Below are 21,734 nucleotides of genomic sequence, written 5' to 3'. Positions count from 1 at the left end.
CCAGTTCTTTCTCATAAATTATGTAAAGGCAGAATATTAATTTTATAAAAATGCATAAATTTCAATAAACTTTTCTGAAGAGCTTCAGGATTTTCTGTCTTAAACAAATTTTAGGAACAATGTCAGTGCAGTGTTCTTAAGAACATCTTTTTATAATTATATTATAGGGTTTTAAGGTCAGTTTTATACGATCTGCACGTAAGATTACTTAGACATACATTTTTTTTTATATCTAAAATAAAAAAGTTAATTATAATGTTATTATAGTGTTGTGAAAAGTGAACTCTCTTTATTGTAAGGACTGTAAAAACCACCCACTAGTCATGGAAATTTATCTATCTAATGTATTACCTGTAGAGTGTCTTTTATGGTTTAGTACTGGAAAATAAACTGGGTAATAACTATTCTTCATCTGTTTATTACTTGTGTTTATTGTGCTCTCAAGATTGTCTTTATAAGCATTCTTTTAAATATTTTATAATTATTTTTTCTTTTTTTTAATTTGAACTTATGAAATTTAATATCATCTGATTAAATTTATAGAACCTATTCAACCAACGGCATGCCCTGCTCCTGTAGTGCCAGAGTGTTTGCCTGGACAAGTAGCCAAACTTTCTCGAACCAAAGAAGCATCTGGCGTCTGTAACTCCTATGAATGTGGTATGTATTATTGTATGTTTCATCACTTCAATATTGTGAAGTTCTGACACAGAATCTTTAAGTGAAAGTACTAAAAGATAACTTGTTTTTAAGATATTATAATTAGTTATTGATGTAAGATATTCAATGTATAGAATCAAGCAAATAAGATTGATAAGGCACTCTTAAAATACAATGCTATACCATCCAAGTAAAGCTGGAAAATGTACTTGATAGTCTAAAAGTGAATAATCTAAAGTGAACTGGGATAACGTAAAAACACTATAGTTAAGTTTATTTAAGAGTAACCTAAACTAAGTGACCAGACCTATAACAACACAATAAAATTGACAAGAGTTATTCTAAAGTGACCTGACATACAGTAATAACGCTTTAAAGTTGATGCAAGTTATTTAAAAAGTAGTTATTTAAAGTGACCAAATGTACTGTAAAAACACAGTAAAGTTAGGGACAGTTATTCAAAAAGTAAGCATTTTAAAGTGACCAAACGTACTGTGTGAATACAGTAAAGTTATGGACAATTATTTAAAAAGTGGATAACCTAAAGTGTTCATAGGTACTATAACAACACAATAAAGTGGATAAGTGGGTAATTGAAAGTGATTAGATATATTATACAGCTTGAGGAGATGATGTACTGCTACAAATGAATAGCTTTTAAAGATATTTCAAGAGCTCAGTAATACATTTTGCTAGAAAGTTAACAAATTAAAATTTAAAAAAAGAATTTAATTTGCAGTAATTTTCTAATTTGTTGAAATTTTCTATGATAGTTTGGAGCTTTGAAATGTCGGTCTCTAAGTTTTCATTATTTCTGTGAGTATAGAATGTGACTCGGCATTGTGCCCACCTGTCAGGTGGCCTGACAGTCTAGAAGTTGGACAGCACTCAGAACTAGTTCGATCAGACTGTTGTAGTAAAGTTGTCATTACTTGTCGACCAGAAACTTGCCCTGTAGCCCCAACATGTGCTCCGGGGTTAGAACTTAAGGAAATAGAAGGCGAATGCTGTCCTATTTATAGATGTAGTAAGATTGGTTTTTCTTTATTTCTTATTATGATGCATGTATAAGTTATGGAATTAGTTTATACAACAAAACTCATTTTTTTTATTTTTAATTAAAAGTGCTGAACTAGAGGAATGATACCCTGTTGGTTGTATTACATAAATCAATGAATAATAAAGAGATAGGATTATACTGGTGTATCGTATCTAACTGGCTAGCACGCGGTGTTACTCCTGTCACATGAATGTATTGAATTGTTTTGATATAAGTTTGCTGTGTCAGTACAGCTTATACCATGTAACCACAACCATAGATAAGACAAGAGCATTAACATTTAAGAACCCCTAGTGGCTGAGCTGTGAGCCTAAAGTCATATATAACACTAAAAATTGGGTTTTAAAATCTGTGGTAGTAATAAACACTGATGGCCAGTTTTGTAGCTCTACACATAACAGCAACCAAATTAAACTGAATACACTTAACAGTTGGATAATTTCATCCTTCATATGAGATTTAAAGTTTCTTTTAACCTGGTAATTGTGGATTGAAGATAAGTGTTGGTTCAACAAATGAATTCTGGGAAGTATGTGAAGGAGTGTTGAATGTTAGACTAATTATCTGAAGTGGAATTAGAAATTTAAAGTTCTGGAAAGATTGCACTTAATTAATCTAATGTTTTTTGATAATACTATTGTGTTAGATAAAAAAGCCGAAAATACTGGATACTTCATTTTCTTATAAATTAAACTTTAAAAAATTGTTTTTTTTAGAGAAACAGAACTAAATTTGAATATTTATAATAGTGCTTCTGTCTTAAAAATTAGACGTAAGACTTCCATTGTGGGTGTTATTAGTGTTCAGAAAAGGGATATTTAAGTTGAGATTTTCCCTTAGTCATTATAAACTTGATGATTATTCTTTAAAGAATAAAAAGAGTCATCAGTACACAATTTGTTAAAACCAGAAGCTTAAAAACAACACAGTTTTTCTTTATAATCACTAAGCTACAGTCTGAGAGTTAACTTATAACTATTTCATCCACTTAGTCATCATATCATCAAATATAAATTAAGAATATCTTTTAATGCTATAGTCAGTGATACAGCTTACTGATTTGAAACTTTAAAATATTTTGTTCAGAGATTTTTGTATGTAACAAAGTAATAAAAAAACAACTTGCACAGGAAGTAAGAGCTGTTAATGAAAAAAATAATTAATTTTGTACATTCATGTATACCAGTTTTAATTTTTCAAGTACAGAATGAAATAGCCAATTTATATTAGAAAGAACTTGTTTAATAGGAGAATTTTTCTCTTTTGCCAAACAGTGTAAAAATATATTTCAATAAGACTTTTATTACTTAAAATATTTGATTAACATGAAGAGAAATAAATTACTTCTAACTGCCAGTGTTGTTAGACTGATAGGAGTAATGTCATAAACTCCCCAAGTTTAACAATAGTTGACAAAAACTATAAAAATGATATTAGTTGATCATAATTAAGCAGTATTGCTAATTATGATTTTTTTTCTAATAATGAGAGATTTGATCTTTAACTCTATTTACTTGTACATCTGAAAAGTGATGCCTACAATTTGATAAAACAGGTTTTATGGAAACTTGACATGAATACAAATGTAGTCATTTTCTTTTTACCTTTCTAAGATATCAAATGATATTTATGACGTCTTATAGTACTGAACAGTATGTTAATGCTTAGAGAAAAAAATCCCTGATGATAAAATAAAATCCAAGCAGTTTTTATACTGAACATTAGGTGGACAAGTAAACTACACTGAACATGTAACACAGATATTATAATACACCATTATAAACTATAGAATATAATCGTGCTAGTTTATGAATTTTACTTCATTGTTAATGAAAATGATGTAGATGGTAAGTAATATATCCCGAACAAAATATGAATTGAGTTTCTCTGGCTTGTACTATTCCAGATGAAATTACATTATGACATGTACATACAATCCATATTGTTTAATATAGACACTCATGTAGTGTTAAAATATCCATAGCACAGTAAAACCTTTTTAATTTCTGGATATGAAAACATTTGCTGAGTCTCATTACATTTATACTATCACAGTTTTTAGTGATGTACAGCAGATTATGGACTGTAAGGTTCCAAATTTTCATTCTTGCTGAATAGTGTTCCTTAAATGAAAATGTGATCCCTAGGATGTAGTAACAGAAAGCTTTAAATGTACAAATAACTTATAAAACACACATTTTTATTTCTTGAAATCCAGATGAGGAGCTTTTAAAAATGAACTTAGGCTTTTAATATTTGTCGTTTTCAGAGCCGCCTGAAGACCTGTGTATTTACAGCAAAAAGCATGATGTGATTGGTGGAGAAGAGGTTGTTATAGCTCCCGAAGACCAGACAATTTCAACGTACAAGGTCAGTTTAAATGTCTATTTTTAGTTCACGTTTTAGCTGTTTGTTATGTCTTTGTTTATCTACTCAACATAAAGTTACTTTTCATGAGGAAATCTGGTGATTGTTGTAAACTATGCTGTTTAGTTTTAGAGAGAGCTGAAGTTTCATTAGCAAATACAACAATAAATTATTTATGAATTTTACTTTCTATCATAATTACACAGATTTATTAAAAAATAAAGCCAATGGTCAGTATTGCTGAATAAATGTTTAAAATGAGGCTGTCTGCAGTCTAAAAATACAGTAAAAATGGTTTTACGTAATAATTTTACTGCATAAAGATAAGTACTGTGACATGTTTTGATGTATTCCTTAGTCAATCATCAAAAATCACTTGCCAATCTAACAATACTTATTTTGATTCATCTTTATACATTAAAATTCTCATGTTTAATGTATTTTGAGACAAGGAACAGTCTCAATTTCAAATATTTATTGTGTATTATTAAATATTGGCTTTATTTTTTAATACATCAGTGTGAAAATTGACACAAGTGTCACCCTAATCTTAATATTACATTGTAATCTTGGTTTAGGTATTATAGTTGAACTTTTGAAAGACCTATATAACCATCTCAACTTTCTAAAGTGCATGTACACCAAACTCCTTGTAGGTTGATGATTATGTTGGTTAAAAGATCCTGACTACATCAACTTTCTAAACTGCGTGTACACCAAACTCCTTATAGGTTGATAATTATGTTGGTTAAAAGATCCTGACTACATCAACTTTCTAAACTGCGTGTACACCAAACTCCTTGTAGGTTAATGGTTATGTTGGTTAAAAGATCCTGACCACATCAACTTTCTAAACTGCATGTACAACAAACTCCTTATAGATTAGTGTGTTTTATCAACTGACAATTAGTTGTCATGGTCTAGTTGTCAAGATTAATTTCCAAATACAGTTAATAAAACAAAGTGCTGACTATTACAACTTTTTTTTTCCTGTTTCTACATGCAGCCTGGAGAGGAGTGGAAAGATGGTCTTTGTCGAAACTGCACCTGTGAAGGAACTCCTGGTCAGTATGCTCCTCAGTGTGTGTTTGAACAGTGCCCCTCCTTAGAGAGCTTACCAGATGATAAGGTAAATCAGTGCATGGAAGTTAACACATAAAACGATCTCATGTAATTCACAGAGCTATTCATTTTATCTCAACTGTTTGATTCAGTTCAAATGAAGTATTAATTCCATGAATTGGAGAAACAACAACAGTAGGACAGAGTTCAAAAATCAAGATATCAAAAATCACAAACTGATTTGGAACAGAGATGTAAATAATGCACATTTAATCATAAACACGCAACTCAAACACTAATTAATGAAACTTTTAAAGAGATCCAACAAGTCATTTCTGTATGTGTAGGTAGATAAGTGATTAAGTATTTTATTTTGTTTTTCATAGGACTATGTTCTGACCTCTGTAAATGTTCCTGGACAGTGCTGTCCAACTGTTGTACGACTGTTCTGTAAAGACGGAGATGGGAATGTCCATGGAGTAAGTTATTTTATTACGTTCAATTATAATTTATTCTTTCTTTTTTAGCATAAAAAATACCCTTCCCTCCCAATAAGCTGTAAACAAGTTACAATTATAGAATATGTTTTTCACTTGTGCTTAACTGTAATACAAGTAACTCTTGGAAAAACTAGTATGAACAGTACAAACCAACATTTATTCCTTGTAGTTTTTCATAAAGTTTAAAATTCACATTAATAAGACCTGCCACTCCAGAAACTGTCTTAAATAATTATTACCTTCATCTTTACAGAAAAAAGATTGTGAGAGAAAACTTGTTTGTTTCATTAGGTAGATAGTGAATGGCAGGACAAGAACGACCCTTGTAAATCATACAGTTGTGAACTGACTTCAACTGGTGAGATGTCAAAAGTATCAAAATCAAAAACTTGTCAAGCGTGCCCCAAGGTATTGATCTTTCTGTAAAAATAACTTGATAATGTGCTATGCTCATATTTTAATTTGATGGTCATGACAGGGTGTAAAAGAACAAAACTGTCTGCATTCTCAAATTCTGTAACTTTTTTTCTTATATTTTGAAATATTTTAAGCAATATGAAGTTGTTACGTGATTTTCACGTCAGTGTAATATACTTATCAGCTTGGTTTCTATCTTAAATCTTTAAAAATGAATAGGTGATTCATAACGTGAGGCCCGGCATGGCCAGGTGGGTTAAGATGTTTGACTCGTAATCTGAAGGTCACGGGTTTGAATCCCCGTCGCATTAATCATGCTTGCCCTCTCAGCCATGGGGATGTTATATTGTGATGGTCAATTCTACTATTCGTTGGTAAAAGAGTTGCCCAAGAGTTAGCAGTGGGTGGTGATGACTAGCTGCCTTCCCTCTAGTTTTACACTGTTAAATTAGGGAAGGCTAGTGCAGATAGCCCTCGAGTAGCTTTTTGCAAAATACATAAAACAAACAAACATAGTATGACAGGTTATTGTTATTGTTTGTCCATATTTCTACTTTTATGATTTTATTATAATAATGACATTTGTTGAATAAATAATACCCTTGATATTGTACCCACAATTGTATGAAAACTTTTTTGTGTTGTGTCTTAGCAACAATAAAACTTTAGGAGCTGTTAATTTATTATAACTTAACATATCATAAATGTAGGGCAGTACAAAGATTGTTTGTTTTGAAATTCCTCCTTGGTTTTAATGACAAAAACGTCCGAGAAAAAAAACCAACTACAAAAAACCAATTTGAAAGTAAATGTATAATAACTGAAAGCATAGTTGTGAAGATTCTTTGCAGTTTATTTGAATTATTGGCAAAAGGAGAATTATAAAACATAGTTCTTATATTTTTCCAATTTATAATGTTTCACAGACCTCAGAATACATCCCTCCAACAGCTAGCCTGAAACAGTGTTGCGGTATTTGTCGACCAGTGGCTTGTGAAGAGGGGAATAACTTACACAAAGTTGGGGAAAAGTGGAATTCTACTGTGTTCCAGTGTTATAGTGCTGAATGTGTGCGAGAAGGGGAAGGTGTGCGAACACTTTATCGAAGTCCTCGTTGTTCAGCCGTTCCTGAAAACTGTCCACAGGTTTGTATATCATTTAAACAACTACTTTTAATTATATGCAGTACTGTCTTATGACCTTTGTATAAGGCATGTATAATTGTATATAAAGATTTAATGAGATCTTGTGTCTCAGAACGGTGAGATTCAACACACATTTGAACTGGTGAGTAATTGTTTGTACCAAGGCACTTTCTTTTGGTGTGAATTGAGTTGTTTTTTTGTTTTTTACTCTCTGTACTGGTTATTAGAAAATTTATTGAAAGCATTAGTGTATAGTTACTATGAGTGCTTCGATATTTATCATAACACAGTAAGCATATTGCAATGAGACATTGTGTTTATCTATACCTTAAAAAAATACTCTGTGATACTGACTTAGACTCTGTTATCAAAAAAATGTTGTGTTAAATGTTTGATATTATCTGTTGATAATCACTTCATACATAAATGACCAACTAGGAGCAGGGAAGTGACACTTAGTTTGATTTTTCTCACTATTTACATCAAAGTTTGTATGTCACAGGATCAAGTTGTTTGGGATGACAGTGGTTGCTGCCAGAAGTGTAACATGACACCTAGTAAGTTTTGATTTTATTCAAATGAATATTTCATATTCTAATAGCCTTAACTTTGAACAACCAAGTGGTCGACAAATAATTTAAACTCTTTGTTTATCGTAGGAAGTATTAAGTACATCCACTGTTTATAAAATAGACCATACTTTGATAAAAGTTTTTCACACTGAATCCAGTGATGTATGGTTTGCATAACTTCAGTAAAATGTACAATAAATTAATCACAGATAAATGTTTTCCTGGTTCATGAGAATACAAAATGTCTAGTCACAAAGACTAATAAGTAACCTCAAATGTGTATCTCACATGATAAAACCAAGTAAACCTGATGAAATGTTTTGAATAAAGTAAACATCTATGGCAACTTGCTTTTATGGTAATTTTAATTGAAACAACTGGAAAAGCAATAAAACTTATTAAACTGAAATTATAAGAAAACCCTAAAGTGATATTAAAATATTATCATATTTCTATCACTGTTGTAGTGGTTATTTTATTTAAACATATCCTATCACTGAATGTGCCTACCGTTTCAAGCTACAGTCATGTGAAAAGTTAGGACGCTCTATGAAAGCCTGTGTATTTTTGTAACATTTTTGGATATATAGATATTTAATCTCAATTTTAACAATACTGAGAGATTATAGGAATATAACTAAACAATTAAAAATGAAGAAAAGACTTTTCAAGATCTCCTGTAAATGTAATTGTACAAAAATCCATATTCTAACTGAGGAAGAAATTAGGACACCCTACCCCCTAATAGCTTGTGTTATCCCCTTTGGCTGAAATAACTGCAGTGAGATGCTTCTTGTAGCCATCTACCAGTCTCTGACATCAGTCTGAAGAAAGTTTGCCCCACTTTTCAATGCAGAATTCTGTCAGCTGTGAGATGTTTGAGGGGTTTCTTGCATGTACAGCCCGTTTCAAGTCACCCCACAGCATCTCAATGGGATTAAGGTCTAGGGTTTGACTCTGCCATTCCAGGACTCTCCATTTCTTAGTTTTCAGCCAGTCCTTGGTGGATTTACTGGTATGTTTTGTGTCATTGTCGTATTGCAGGATACAGTTCCGCTTCAGCTTTAATTTTCTTACAGATGAACTCACATGTTCCTCAAACACCCTCTGATACACAGTAGAATTCATGGTGGATTCTATGATTGTGAGCTGTTTAGGTCCTGCTGCAGCAAAGCAGCCCCAAACCATGACACTTCCACCTCCATGCTTCACAGTTGGTATGAGGTTCTTTTCCTGGAATGCTGTATTTGGTTTACGCCAAACATGTCCTCTGTTCTGGTGTCCAAATAATTCAAATCTGGACTCATCTATCCAAAGAACATTATTTCAGAAGTCTTGGTCTTTGTCTACATTCACTCTGGCAGACTTCAGTCTGGCCTTGATGTTTCTCTTAGAGAGCAAAGGTTTCCAACTTGCACACCTCCCATGCAAGTACAACTTGTGCAGTCTCTTTCTAATTGTAGAGGCATGCACTTTCACATCAACAGTAGCCAGAGCCTGCTGTAGGTTCCGTGATGACATGTTAGGGTGTTTGGAGACCTCTTTTAGCATCTTGCGGTCTGCTCTCTCGGGATGAACTTGCTTGGACGACCAGACCTGGGCATGTTAGCAGCTGTTTTGAAAGCTCTCTACTTGTTGATTTTTTTCTGGACAGTGGAATGGCTGATTTCAAATTCCTTTGGGATCTTTTTAAATCCCTTACTAGACTCATAAGCTGCTACAATTTTGTTTCTGAAGGCTTCAGACAGCTCTTTTGCTCTCACCATGGTGCTCACTCGCACTTCAACAGTCAGGAGCACACCAAACTAAATATCTGAGGTTTAAATAGGGCAAGACTCATTCAGAATGCTGAGTAATGATCTTCAAATCATGTGCACCTGGTGTGATACACCTTTGTGTGAGTTGAGCCATTTTAAGTGGGAATAAATGTGGGAGTGTCCTAACTTTTTCTTCAGTTAGAATATGCATTTTTGTAGAATTACATTTACAGAAGATCTTGAAATGTCTTTTCTTCAGTTTTAATTGTTGTTATATTCCTATAATCTCTCAGTATTGTTCAAATTGAGATTAAATATCTATATATCCAAAAATGTTACAAATATACACAGGCTTTCATAGGGTGTCTTAACTTTTTCACATGACTGTATGGTTGCATTATAATTTGACCATAAGCCCTTGTGTAGCTTAGTTCAAAATTCAATGAACAAAAAAAATTACTTTAAACAAACCGTTGTAAAAGCTCTAGTCAGATTGTAAAGCACAACTTATACCTATTGTATGTAATTTATCCCTCCACTTACAAAGTCATTACAAAATTAGTTTCTTTATATTGCCTATGGAATTAGAATAATTTTACAGCAGCTTGGCCTCATGTGCACAGTCATGCATAACAAGATCTATGTAGGGGTTTGTCATTGTGTTCCTGTTTTCTATCATAATAACACCTGCGTTCTACCTTGGACCGTCATTTACTGTGAAGTAGTTTAGAAACTTGGGTGAAAAGAAATTACACAATTTAGATTATTCATGTCCATTCATAAATAGCAGTAAACGGTAGTAAAATGTTTGAAGCAGACTCGTGTGTTATTTACAAGATAATACGTTCTGAACGGAACCAGTAAGCTAACACCTTATCATTAGCATTTCCATTAGGTCACTTCCTCCATAACTGAGTTTGTCATATCATTATAGGAAAATAGAGATATTCAACAAAAATAATTCCTCACCATCCAAGCTCAACTCTTAAAAAGATCATTAAATAAAAAAGTACTAACTATACCAGTTGCAAATTAATAAAAATTGAAACAAAAATAAATCTCAAATATTAAACAAAGGAACACTTCATGAGCATTTATATTCTTGAAACTAAAGTGTGCAAAACCAACAAACAATAATGGTAAGCTTGTTGAATGAAACTTCATTCAAACACATTCTGAGTAGCATGATGAATAAATAGTAGAGGTAATACTGGAACATCAAAATATTAGATGTACTGACTGTGGAATTGTAGCAGGAAAAAGAGCTGGAAACATTTAAGGTCATTGTACTTAGTAATAGCTGAGTGGTCATACTGTATAATAATATCTTAATCCTTGATAATATTTTTTCCTTCAATTCTTTTATGAAATATACTCATGGATTTTTGGGGTGATCAAAAGTTTGAGTAATATGTAAATTTTTTTATCATAATTCTTCAGTTTTTCTTTTGAGAAGTCAAGAAACAAATACTGATTAATTTTTTCCACATTCCCATTTCTTATGGTATTTTATTTATAGCTTTTGTAAATTAATATTATTTTTATTTAAGTATACATTCTGATTTCACTTATTTTCATTGACAAGCCCAGTTACGTACACATACGTGTTTGTGCTGGATTGTTGGGAAAATATTAACCAACAGACTTATAAGGCTTGGGACGAGAGTGGAATTGTGAGCATTGAACACCAGTTAATGGCCTAGTGTGGCCGGGTTGGTTAAAGCATTTGACTTGTAATCTGAGGGTCGCGAGTTCAAATCCCTATCAGACAAAACATGCTTACCCTTTCAGCCGTGGGGGCGTTATAATGTGACAGTCAATCCCACTTTTCATTGGTAAAAGAGTAGCCCAAGAGTTAGCATTGGGTGGTGATGACTAGCTGCCTTCCCTCTAGCCTTACACTGCTAAATTAGGGACAGCTAGCCCTTGAGTAGCTTTGCGCAAAATTCAAAAACAAAACAAACAAACAAACACCAGTTAACCTTAATACAACCTCTGTCTGTTGTGAAATATCTGCCTAACAAGTTGATATTTAAAAAGAGAGTGCTAGCTTTGAAGCTAATTAAATCAAGACCAAGACAAGTGTTTGTATGGTTTACATGAAATGAATCAGTTGTTAAAACTGGACTAGGATGTCTAAAAAAGAAATAGGAAAATTTCCAAGATCAAATAAACGAAAATTATACCTTTATGCTTCAAAACAAGATAAAATAAAGTGACAATCATTATTTTAAAACAGAAATCACAAAAAGTTTGAAGAGCCAAACATCAGTGCTCATTTATGTGTGTTTGTGTATATTGTGTGACATAACAATAAAATTGCAGATCCTTGACCTGATATGACCAGTAATATTAATCAAGACTGGATAATTTAAATAGCTTTACTGTTTTATAATTTTTCCATAACTTTTGGCACACACACACACACACACACACACACACACTTAATAAAGTACACGTATGTGTATAATTTGGCACAATATCTATATTTATGGACATTAATTAGATCACCTTTCATAATTGTGTTAGTTTAATGAAAAATATTCAACCAGTGCACAAAATATCTTTTATTTTAAAATTCTAAATCAGAAGTCTTGAATTTAGTATTCGATTTTTGTGTCCTTAGATGAAAAACATTCCATGTTAAATTAACTTAAGAGACAATTGTTCAATTATGTGTAGTGTTTCTGAGGTTATGTTACTTTAAGTCTAAATCTAATCTGTACCCCTTATTTCTTATTAAATAGGTATGTGCACACCTGCTGCAATCCCTATAGAAGATACTATTGAATTTTTTGGTGATTTTGATCCAATTCATGGTTTTTGTTTGAATAAAAAACCCGTTTTTGGTCTCCTTGAGTGTTCCGGGAAGTGCAACTCACATTCATATTTTTCAATGGGTGAGTAGTACACTTTATAACAATATTCTCTGCAAGTATTTTGTTGTAGTTTAGAAATAAAGATACGAATGACCCCAAGCATTGATTAGAGTAAAAGAACTATTGTAATAACGTTTTTTTTCCTTTTTTGCACTTTACAGTTTTAGTAAATAATGTGTTAATGTGTTGGTAAATAATGTAGCTGGATCAAGATACATAAAAAAATAGTATAGTATCTTTATTTCTAGAAGACACACTGAAAAAATTCAAATTTATTTCCACTTACAATTAAGTCTTAACAAAAGTACAGTCTCAGAGAGCCATCTATTGAGTAAAATAAATAAAATGTATTTGTGAACTTGGTAGTCATAGTTATTTATTTTTATTTGTTTAGAATGTTGAAAGTTTGTATTTTATGCTAATGTGATGTTGTAAATCAAACGTAAATTTCTGATTAGAAAAGACTCGCATTCGTAAAACATTTTAATACTTTTTACATATCAAGCACTCATACTTTAAAATAGCAAAGAAATCCAGTAAATAATAATAATATTAATTCTTGTCTTTTCCTTTTTCAGTCAGTCTAATTGTATTTTAAAGCCACTATTAAACTAATAATTTATATTCAGCTTGTTATTATTCTATAAATTTTAACATTTATAGAACTTTGCTTCTTAAACTTGCCACTGGCATGATAACTACTTTATGTTGGTTTGTTGAACTGAACTGAATTATACATTTGAATTACACTTATCAGTCTCTTCTCTTACCATCTAGGTAGAAAACAAACAAACATTCTTCACATAAATTTTATAAAATTAGTTATTCATATTTTTTTGAGTTTGTGATATGCACTCATAACTTAATTATTTTCTGTTTGGCTTGAATTTTTTTAAAGCTAGCTACTTATATTCTTTACAATTTTTACAGTTGTTTTCACTCTCAAATTATCTTTGTTTTGTTATTCTAGACAGTTACTCATTCATTTCTTATTTGTTTCACAGATAAAAAGTACTTCCATAATAAATGTCAGTGTTGTCAGGCAGTGTCATGGGAACCTCGAGAAGTGGATCTGGAGTGTAAAGATGGAAACACAGTAAAAAGAAAGTTCCAGCAGCCTACAGATTGTGAGTGCACTCCTTGTACTGCAAGCAAAGAAGATTATAATTCGTGGTCCTTTGGAGAAAATCAAATTAACCAACAAAGCCAGAACAACTGGGGTCAAAGCCAACAAGAACAGTTACCGTGGGGTCAGAGTAGGCAAGGTCAGCAAGAACAGTTACCATGGGGTCAGAGTAGGCAAGGTCAGCAAGAACAGTTACCATGGGGTCAGAGTAGGCAAGGTCAGCAAGAGCAGTTACCATGGGAACAAACTCAACAGGGTCAACAACAGCAGTTGGCAGGACTGGAACTTGGTAAGGAAGAAGAACAGTTGAACCAGGAGGCACAACAACAGCAAACTTCACAAGTGGAACAGTCAGAAGTACTAGAGCCATGGCAAAAGCCAAAAAACCCGAAATTTTCGCTACCACAATTTTTGGGACGGAAGGGTGGGGAAAGTAGAGGAGTGAAACGTGGAAATCGAGTGTTCGGACCTAACTTGCCATAAACAAGATCAAAAGTTTATGTGTCAAATATAAATTTTTTTCTTCTTACCAATATCTAATTTTGAAGACTCTTTCAATGGATTTTTTTTTTTTTTTTTACAGTGTTCCTAAAAGTTGTTTTTCATAAAGTTTTTCAAAATGGCATTCTTTATTTACTTTTTACACTGAACAAAGAACAAAATATTGTATATGGAAATATAGTTGAATTAAATATATTTCATTGTTTGTTATGATATGTTATCACTTATTAAATACAGTATGGTTTGGTTTAGAACAAAATCTCTCCTCCAATCAGAAACAGTGATAATCCAGTCAATCATAACACACAATTCACCAGGACAATGTAAAAGAATGACAACATCTACACGCACACTAACACGAAGACAAAAGAAGAAAGACTTTCGAAATATCGACCTCTACACTTGTGTGTCCACAACAGGCAGTTGCCATCCATTCTACAAAGTTTCATCGTGAATACTCTGCCTATGGCCCAGTATGGCCAAGTGGTTAAGGCTGTCGACTCGTAATCTAAGGGTTGTGGGTTCGAACCCCTATCACACCAAACATGGTTGCTCTGTCAGCCATGGGGGCATTATAATGTGCATCAATCCCACTTTTCATTGGTAAAAGAGTAGCCCAAGAGTTGGAAGTGGGTGGTGATGACTAGTCTTACACTGCTAAATTAAGGACAGCTAGCACAGATAGTACTTGAATAGCTTCATGCAAAATTCAAAACAAACAATCTATCAAAGAATAGAACAACATCACATTGGGTTATCTGCTGTGTCAACGATGGGGAATCAAACCACAGATTTTAGTATTTTAAATCTGTAAAAAAACTATTTTACAGTATTATTAGTAGGACTTCTACAGAAAAAATAATAAATTGTAAAAACATATTTTGTTTAATAGTTTGTTATTTAGTTACAGAAATGTAATTTAACATTTTATTCATTCAACAGTATCTTGATTTTGTCATTTGCTGTTTGCTGGCAGACAGTTTATTATTGGTTTATTCAGTTTCACATAATATAATAAATATGATCTATACTTCTTTTATGATTTCACTGAAATAGCATGGCTAAACATGGTCCAACATGTAATTGGAAGTTCATCACTAGAATCTTGTCACTACAAACAACAAAAAAGAATTTCACTGCTCACTCTGGAGCTGTGGGTGCATGGTAAAATCTCACTATTTGGTCAAACAAGAGTTAACAGTGGGTGTTGTGGATTATCTGTTTTCCTGTTAGTTTACCATTTCAAATTTAGGGATGGCTAAAGCAGATAGCTCTTGAGTAGCCCCTCGGTGTGGATTCCTGTACGTGGTGAGGGGACCTCCCAGGGAAGGTTCTGTTCTATCTGGTTACCTTCTCTGGGATCTAAACATCCACCCACGTGTTTGCCGTGCGTGGCGACCCGTGAAGGGGAGGAGAGGATCCTGGTGGTTGAGGGGTCCAACCCTAACACACCACTTTGGCCTCGAATTCCTGTAGACGGGCGGCCATTGGGTGGCCCCCCTTGGGTCAATCGGCTGGTCCACTTCGGCTAGAGTCAACCAAGTACCAGTGTTGGAAGTTCTCAACGGGTGTTGTGGACATTGTATCTGATGCTGGTGTTTGGGTATAGTGCTCACGAAACCCTGGCGTTGCTGCATTGTCCTTGCATGACTTTGTAGTGCGTCCCCTTGTAGGGCTCCATGGTGGGTGGGGTCAGTGGGTACCGAATTTTTTTCTTTATCCTATGGATCCTCTAAAAAATTTAAATAAAATTGTAAAAAAACAGTCAATGGGTAAGCGACCACGTCTTGAATACTCAGAACAGCAATCTTCAACATCAGTAACACACGTACCTCATTTTCTTATATTACATTCTCTTTCGGAAAAACCTTTAGGGCAAATGTCCCCTTTTTTTATTCAAAAGGGACTAGAGGGACTTGCTGGCTCTCCAAAGTCAGTAAAGAAACTTCGATCTGGTGATATCTTGGTTGAAACATCCACATCCCAACACAGTGAACTCCTCTTGAATTCAAAGGCAATTGGGGATATACCTATTGAGGTTACACCCCATGTTACCTTGAATTCTTCACGAGGAGTTATTGTTGAAAGGGATTTGAAGAACGTTCCCGAGTCAGAGATTCTCGCTGGTCTCTCCACTCAAGGAGTTTCTGCAGTGAGGCGCATCTCCACTCGCAAAGATGGAATTACACTGCCAACAAATACCCTCGTTTTTACATTTACTTCACTACGTGCACCTGCCACCATCAAGGCAGGTTATCTCATTTGCAGGGTTCGGCCATACATACCAAACCCTCTTCGATGTTTCCAATGTCAGAGATTCGGCCACTCAAAGACACCTTGTCGTGGTTCCCTGACATGTGCTCGTTGTGGAGGCAAGGACCACAATGCCTATGACTGTGACATGAACCCACATTGCGTAAACTGCAATGGTTCTCACCCCTCTTACTTTCATTCTTGCCCAAAATGGTTGGAGGAAAAAGAGGTGCAGCGTTTGAAAACGACACATAACATTAGTTATCCTGAGGCTCGGAAATTGCTGTCCACAACTACAGTGGGAGTGCAGACAGATCTCTCTGTGCCTCCAAGAGAATCGTTTTCAAAACAAATGAAAAGCCTTTTGACCTCCGTAGTTAAAAAGGTTGATGAATCGACTTCCACACCCATCTCTGTTCCTCCCATATCTTCCAACAAACCTCAAGATCCACGTCCTTCAGTTTCAAATACAGGCATTTCTTCTGATACATCTTTTTCTCCCACCACAAGAGACAAAACAATTATTCGTTCGCGTCCTCAGTCACTGGAATCCCCTTCCAATAACAAAAACCTGCCCACCCGACCCAGAGCAGAATCCATGGAGGTTGATAGACCTCCTTCGACTAAAGACAGTAAAGAAAAAAGACGTGGTCGTAAACCGAAGGGTTCTCCAGCCACTTCACCTACCCGTTCTTAAAAATGGCTACCTTGATACAATGGAACTGTCGAGGTTTACGTTCTAATCTGGATGATATCAAAACGCTGATTGCTTCCTACCATCCTGTTTGTCTTTCTTTACAAGAAGCATTTCTCAAAACTGCTGATACTGTCTCCATTCGGCAGTTTTCTCTGTTCAGAAATGACAGGCTGTGTGAAGGTCGAGTACATGGAGGGGTGGCACTGTTGGTTGATCAACACGTGCCCACCCTGTCTTTGTCACTCAACACACCCTTGGAGGCTGTAGCCATCCGTGTTTCGGAGAGACATATGATCAATCAGATATTGATGCTCTCGTTGAACAATTGCCATCTCCATTTCTAATCCTAGGGGATTTTAATGGACATCATCCCCTCTGGGGAAGTGCTATTATTGATGGGAGGGGCCGATCTGTAGAGCGGATGCTCTCTGATCACAATCTTTCTCTTTTCAATACTGGTTCTTCCACTTACTTTCATGCACCTAGTCAGTCCTTTACCGCTATTGATCTCTCAGTTTGCTCCCCTTCATTATTCTCCAATTTTTCATGGAGGGTTGACAGTAATCCACTAGGCAGTGATCATTTTCCGATCCTTTTGAGAGAGACTGGCCGTGGTCGATGCCACCCAACCCGCGTGCTCCGTTGGAAGCTGGATCAGGCAGACTGGTCCACTTTCACTGCTCTCGCAGAACTTGATCCTGCCATCGTAAATCAGCCATCAATAGACGACTGTGTAGCAGCGGTAACTGACTGTATTACACATGCAGCTGCTCAGTGTATTCCTAAAACCTTGACACGTTTTCCACGATATCCTCGTCCGTGGTGGAATCCTGCTTGCCACTTAGCACGGAAGACTCAAAAGCGGACCTGGGATACTTTTCGTAGATATCCCACACTTTCAAACCGGGTTGCTTTCCAACGGGCCCGTGCACATGCTAGGTGGGTGAGACGTCAAAACCAGAAGGAATCTTGGATTAAGTTCACAATCAGCATATCTTCTACCACCAGTTCCAAGATCATATGGGACAGGATTCGAAAGGTTAATGGGCACTACAATTCTGTCCCCCTCTCGATCATACTCTCTGATGGTCAGGAAGTGACTGATGTTCGGAACATAGCTAACACTCTGGGTGAAAGCTTTTGCCGGGTATCCAGCACTTCTGCTTGTTCCTCCACCTTCCTGACCATCAAGACTCGGGCAGAGCGATCACCTCTTTCCTTTCGAACGGACTGTTTCTTTGACTATAATTGTCCCTTTACCCTGGTGGAACTAAAAATGGCTCTTCATCGGTCTGCCAGTACGTCTGTTGGACGTGATGATATTCATTATGACATGCTGCACCATCTATCTCCTGCTTCTCTTGATGTCCTTCTGATTGTTTTCAACCGGATCTGGCAGGAGAATGTTTTTCCTGATGCCTGGCTCCAGGCTATTATTTTACCTTTCTCTAAGCCAGGGAAAGATCCCAAAATTCCTTCAAACTACCGTCCGATTGCTTTGACGAGCTGTCTCTGTAAGACATTAGAAAGGATGGTTAATGCTCGTCTTGTTTGGTTCCTTGAATCAAACAACCTCCTCTCGCCCACCCAGTGTGGGTTCCATCGACAGCACTCCACCACAGACCACCTAATTCGTCTTGAAACATCTATCAGAGAAGCCTTTCTCAACCGCCAACATCTTGTATCAATATTCTTTGACATAGAGAAGGCTTACGACACAACATGGAGGTATGGCGTTTTGCGAGACCTAGGGTCTTGAGTAGCCCCTCGGTGTGGATTCCTGTACGTGGTGAGGGGACCTCCCAGGGAAAGTTCTGTTCTATCTGGTTACCTTCTCTGGGATCTAAACATCCACCCACGTGTTTGCCGTGCGTGGCGACCCGTGAAGGGGAGGAGAGGATCCTGGTGGTTGAAGGGTCCAACCCTAACACACCACTTTGGCCTCGAATTCCTGTAGACGGGCGGCCTTTGTGTGGCCCCCCTTGGGTCAATCGGCTGGTCCACTTGGGCTAGAATCAACCAAGTACCAGTGTTGGAAGTTCTCAACGGGTGTTGTGGACATTGTGCCTGATGCTGGTGTTTGGGTATAGTGCTCACGAAACCCTGGCGTTGCTGCATTGTCCTTGCGTGACTTTGTAGTGCGTCCCCTTGTAGGGCGCCATGGTGGGTGGGGTCAGTGGGTACCGATTTTTTTTCCTTTTCCTATGGATCCTCTAAAAGATTTAAAGATTCCTTTAAGACTGGCCATCAAGACTCGGGCAGAGCGATCACCTCTTTCCTTTCGAACTGACTGTTTCTTTGACTATAATTGTCCCTTTACCCTGGTGGAACTAAAAATAGCCCTTCATCGGTCTGCCAGTACGTCTGTTGGACGTGATGATATTCATTACGACATGCTGCACCATCTGTCTCCTGTAGATAGATATCCTACATTAATGGATAATAATCCAGGCAGACTGACTGTATTACAGTGACATGGGTAATATGTAGAGGAGTAACTGAGTATATTACTATATATAGTAGCATATATGACTACTATAAGTAGCCCATACTTGGTTATGGGTTACGTGGCCATCTACCCATGTTTATTAAAATTTTTTAATGGACAGGAGATTCCAAGTTCGTGTGGGTTCGACACTTTCCCGTTCTTTTGTACAGGAACTTGGAGTCCCTCAAGACTGTGTGTTGAGTGTTACACTCTTCAGTATAAATATAAATGCCATCACTGAACAACTCCCTCTCACTGTTGCGAATGGGCTGTATGTCGACGACTTTCACATCTCATGTCAGTCGTCAAACATGAGATATATTGAGCGGCAACTACAAACCGCCCTCAATTGTGTACGGAAGTGGACTCTGGCGAACGGCTTTAATTTATCTCTCTCCAACACTGTATGCATGCACTTTTGCCGTCGACGGGGTATTCACCCTGATCCTGAACTTCATATCGGTGAAGTTTTGCTGCCAGTGGTCCCGGAGACCAAGTTCTTGGGGCTTATCTTTGATCGTAAACTGACCTTTATACCACACTTAAAGCAGCTTCGGGTCAAATGCACAAGAGCACTGAACATCCTCCGTGTTCTCTCTTCTTCCAGTTGGGGGGCAGATCGCTGTTCAATGTTAAAGGTATATCGTGCTCTTATTAGATCGAAACTCGATTATGGATCAATGGTCTATGGCTCTGCCAGACCCTCGGCCTTAAAGATGCTGGACCCCATTCATCACCAAGGACTTCGACTCTGCACTGGGGCTTTCCGTACCTCTCCAGTTCAAAGTATATACATTGAATCTCATGAACCTTCTCTACACCTTCGCCGTTTGCAACTATCTTTACAATATGCTTCGAAACTTCATTCCTTACCAAAGCATCCCACCTGGAAATGTGTTTTCCTTCCTCGGTGGGCAGTACTTTTTCAGAACAGACGATCTGTCATTGTTCCGTTTGGCCTTCGCATCCGGGCGCAATTGGATGAATTGGGTCTGTCCTTGGATAACATTGCAGATTCCACAGGTTGGCCCATCCCACCATGGCTTATTACAGCCCCCAAATGTGACCTTTCTTTCAGTCACCTAAAAAAGGCAGATACTCCAGATTGGAAGTACCGTCTTTTATTCAATGAATATCTTTCAAACAATCATTCACTTCCCATTTATACAGATGGTTTCAAATCAGGTAATTCAGTGGGCTCTGCTATGGTTTGCTATGGGTCAGTAGTTGCGCGTATAATCCATTCTACAGCTTCTGTGTTCACTGCTGAACTGTATGCCATATCTCTTGCCCTGGATCATATTGCAGCTGAGCAGTACTCCAACTGCACTATTTATACTTATTCGCTTAGTTCTATACTTGCCTTGGAATCGCTACACGTTAGCTCACATCCTATTCTCGCTGATATTCGAAACCGACTGGCCCATTTCTCATTAGCATCTACTTCAATTCAGTTTTTCTGGATACCAGGCCATGTTGGTATTCGCGGGAACGAGCTTGCAGACATGGCAGATAAATATGTCTGCTTCAGCACCATCACTCCTATGCCTATTCCGTACATGGACTATGGTGTTGTCTTCAAGGCTCGGCTCCGTACCAGCTGGCAGTCCATTCGGAGTGAGCAACGTGACAACAAACTTTTTCAAATCAAACCCAAAATTGGACTTTGGCCATCTAGCTTCCGTAAAGTTCGGAAGGAGGAAGTTGTTCTCACTAGGCTACGCATTGGTCACAGTTTTTTAACTCATCATTTTCTTTTATCTGGAACTGATGCACCAATGTGTAGTTTGTGTAACACTCAAATCACTATCAGCCATGTTTTACTTTCTTGCCATCGTTACAATTCTCAACGACGGCAATATTTTAAACATATTTTTTCCCAGGGTCAGTCTGTAACATTGGACAGAGTTATTGGTGATGATGACTCTGTCCACCTTGATAATGTTTTTAATTTTTTAATGGCCATTAATCTTTTTAATCTCATTCAAGTGTTGCATATTTATTCATTACACCTTTTTAATTGTGGTTCCTTTTTTACAGTTTTAATCTCTCTCCTTCAATTTGACATTGGACAATGACCAGAACATTAAATAACTCGACACCAGGACTGGAAAGGCCAACTTCAGGTGACTAACGCTACTGTTTGAACTATCCGTTTGAACTACTCGTTAGTCGTCCTGGCGAGTTGTTATTATACTTTTGCTGCATATCATTTCACACTTTTACTACTTAACTTTTTAGTACTGGCCA

The 21,734-nt window shown here is 36.2% G+C and overlaps 1 protein-coding gene across 2 annotated transcripts in view; it reads left to right on the top strand.

Moving 5' to 3' along the window:
• LOC143256532 (hemocytin-like) overlaps positions 1 to 14,251 on the top strand; it is a 157,067-nt gene extending 142,816 nt beyond the window's left edge. For both annotated transcript variants that reach the window (XM_076513879.1, XM_076513878.1), the window contains exons 73-82: positions 544 to 660; positions 1,487 to 1,687; positions 3,990 to 4,090; positions 5,094 to 5,216; positions 5,536 to 5,628; positions 5,941 to 6,057; positions 6,993 to 7,211; positions 7,714 to 7,768; positions 12,288 to 12,440; positions 13,424 to 14,251. In XM_076513879.1, coding sequence (XP_076369994.1) covers positions 544 to 660; positions 1,487 to 1,687; positions 3,990 to 4,090; positions 5,094 to 5,216; positions 5,536 to 5,628; positions 5,941 to 6,057; positions 6,993 to 7,211; positions 7,714 to 7,768; positions 12,288 to 12,440; positions 13,424 to 14,028 — 1,784 coding nt within the window. In that variant the 3' untranslated portion in view covers positions 14,029 to 14,251. The remainder of the gene's footprint in view (positions 1 to 543; positions 661 to 1,486; positions 1,688 to 3,989; positions 4,091 to 5,093; positions 5,217 to 5,535; positions 5,629 to 5,940; positions 6,058 to 6,992; positions 7,212 to 7,713; positions 7,769 to 12,287; positions 12,441 to 13,423) is intronic.
• The last annotated feature ends 7,483 nt before the right edge of the window (positions 14,252 to 21,734 follow it).

This window comes from Tachypleus tridentatus, chromosome 7 (genome assembly GCF_004210375.1).
Source record: "Tachypleus tridentatus isolate NWPU-2018 chromosome 7, ASM421037v1, whole genome shotgun sequence".
Classification (NCBI taxonomy): domain Eukaryota; kingdom Metazoa; phylum Arthropoda; class Merostomata; order Xiphosura; family Limulidae; genus Tachypleus; species Tachypleus tridentatus.
Note: the sequence above shows the minus strand (reverse complement) of the source record. Positions and strands in the feature narration are given on the sequence as shown.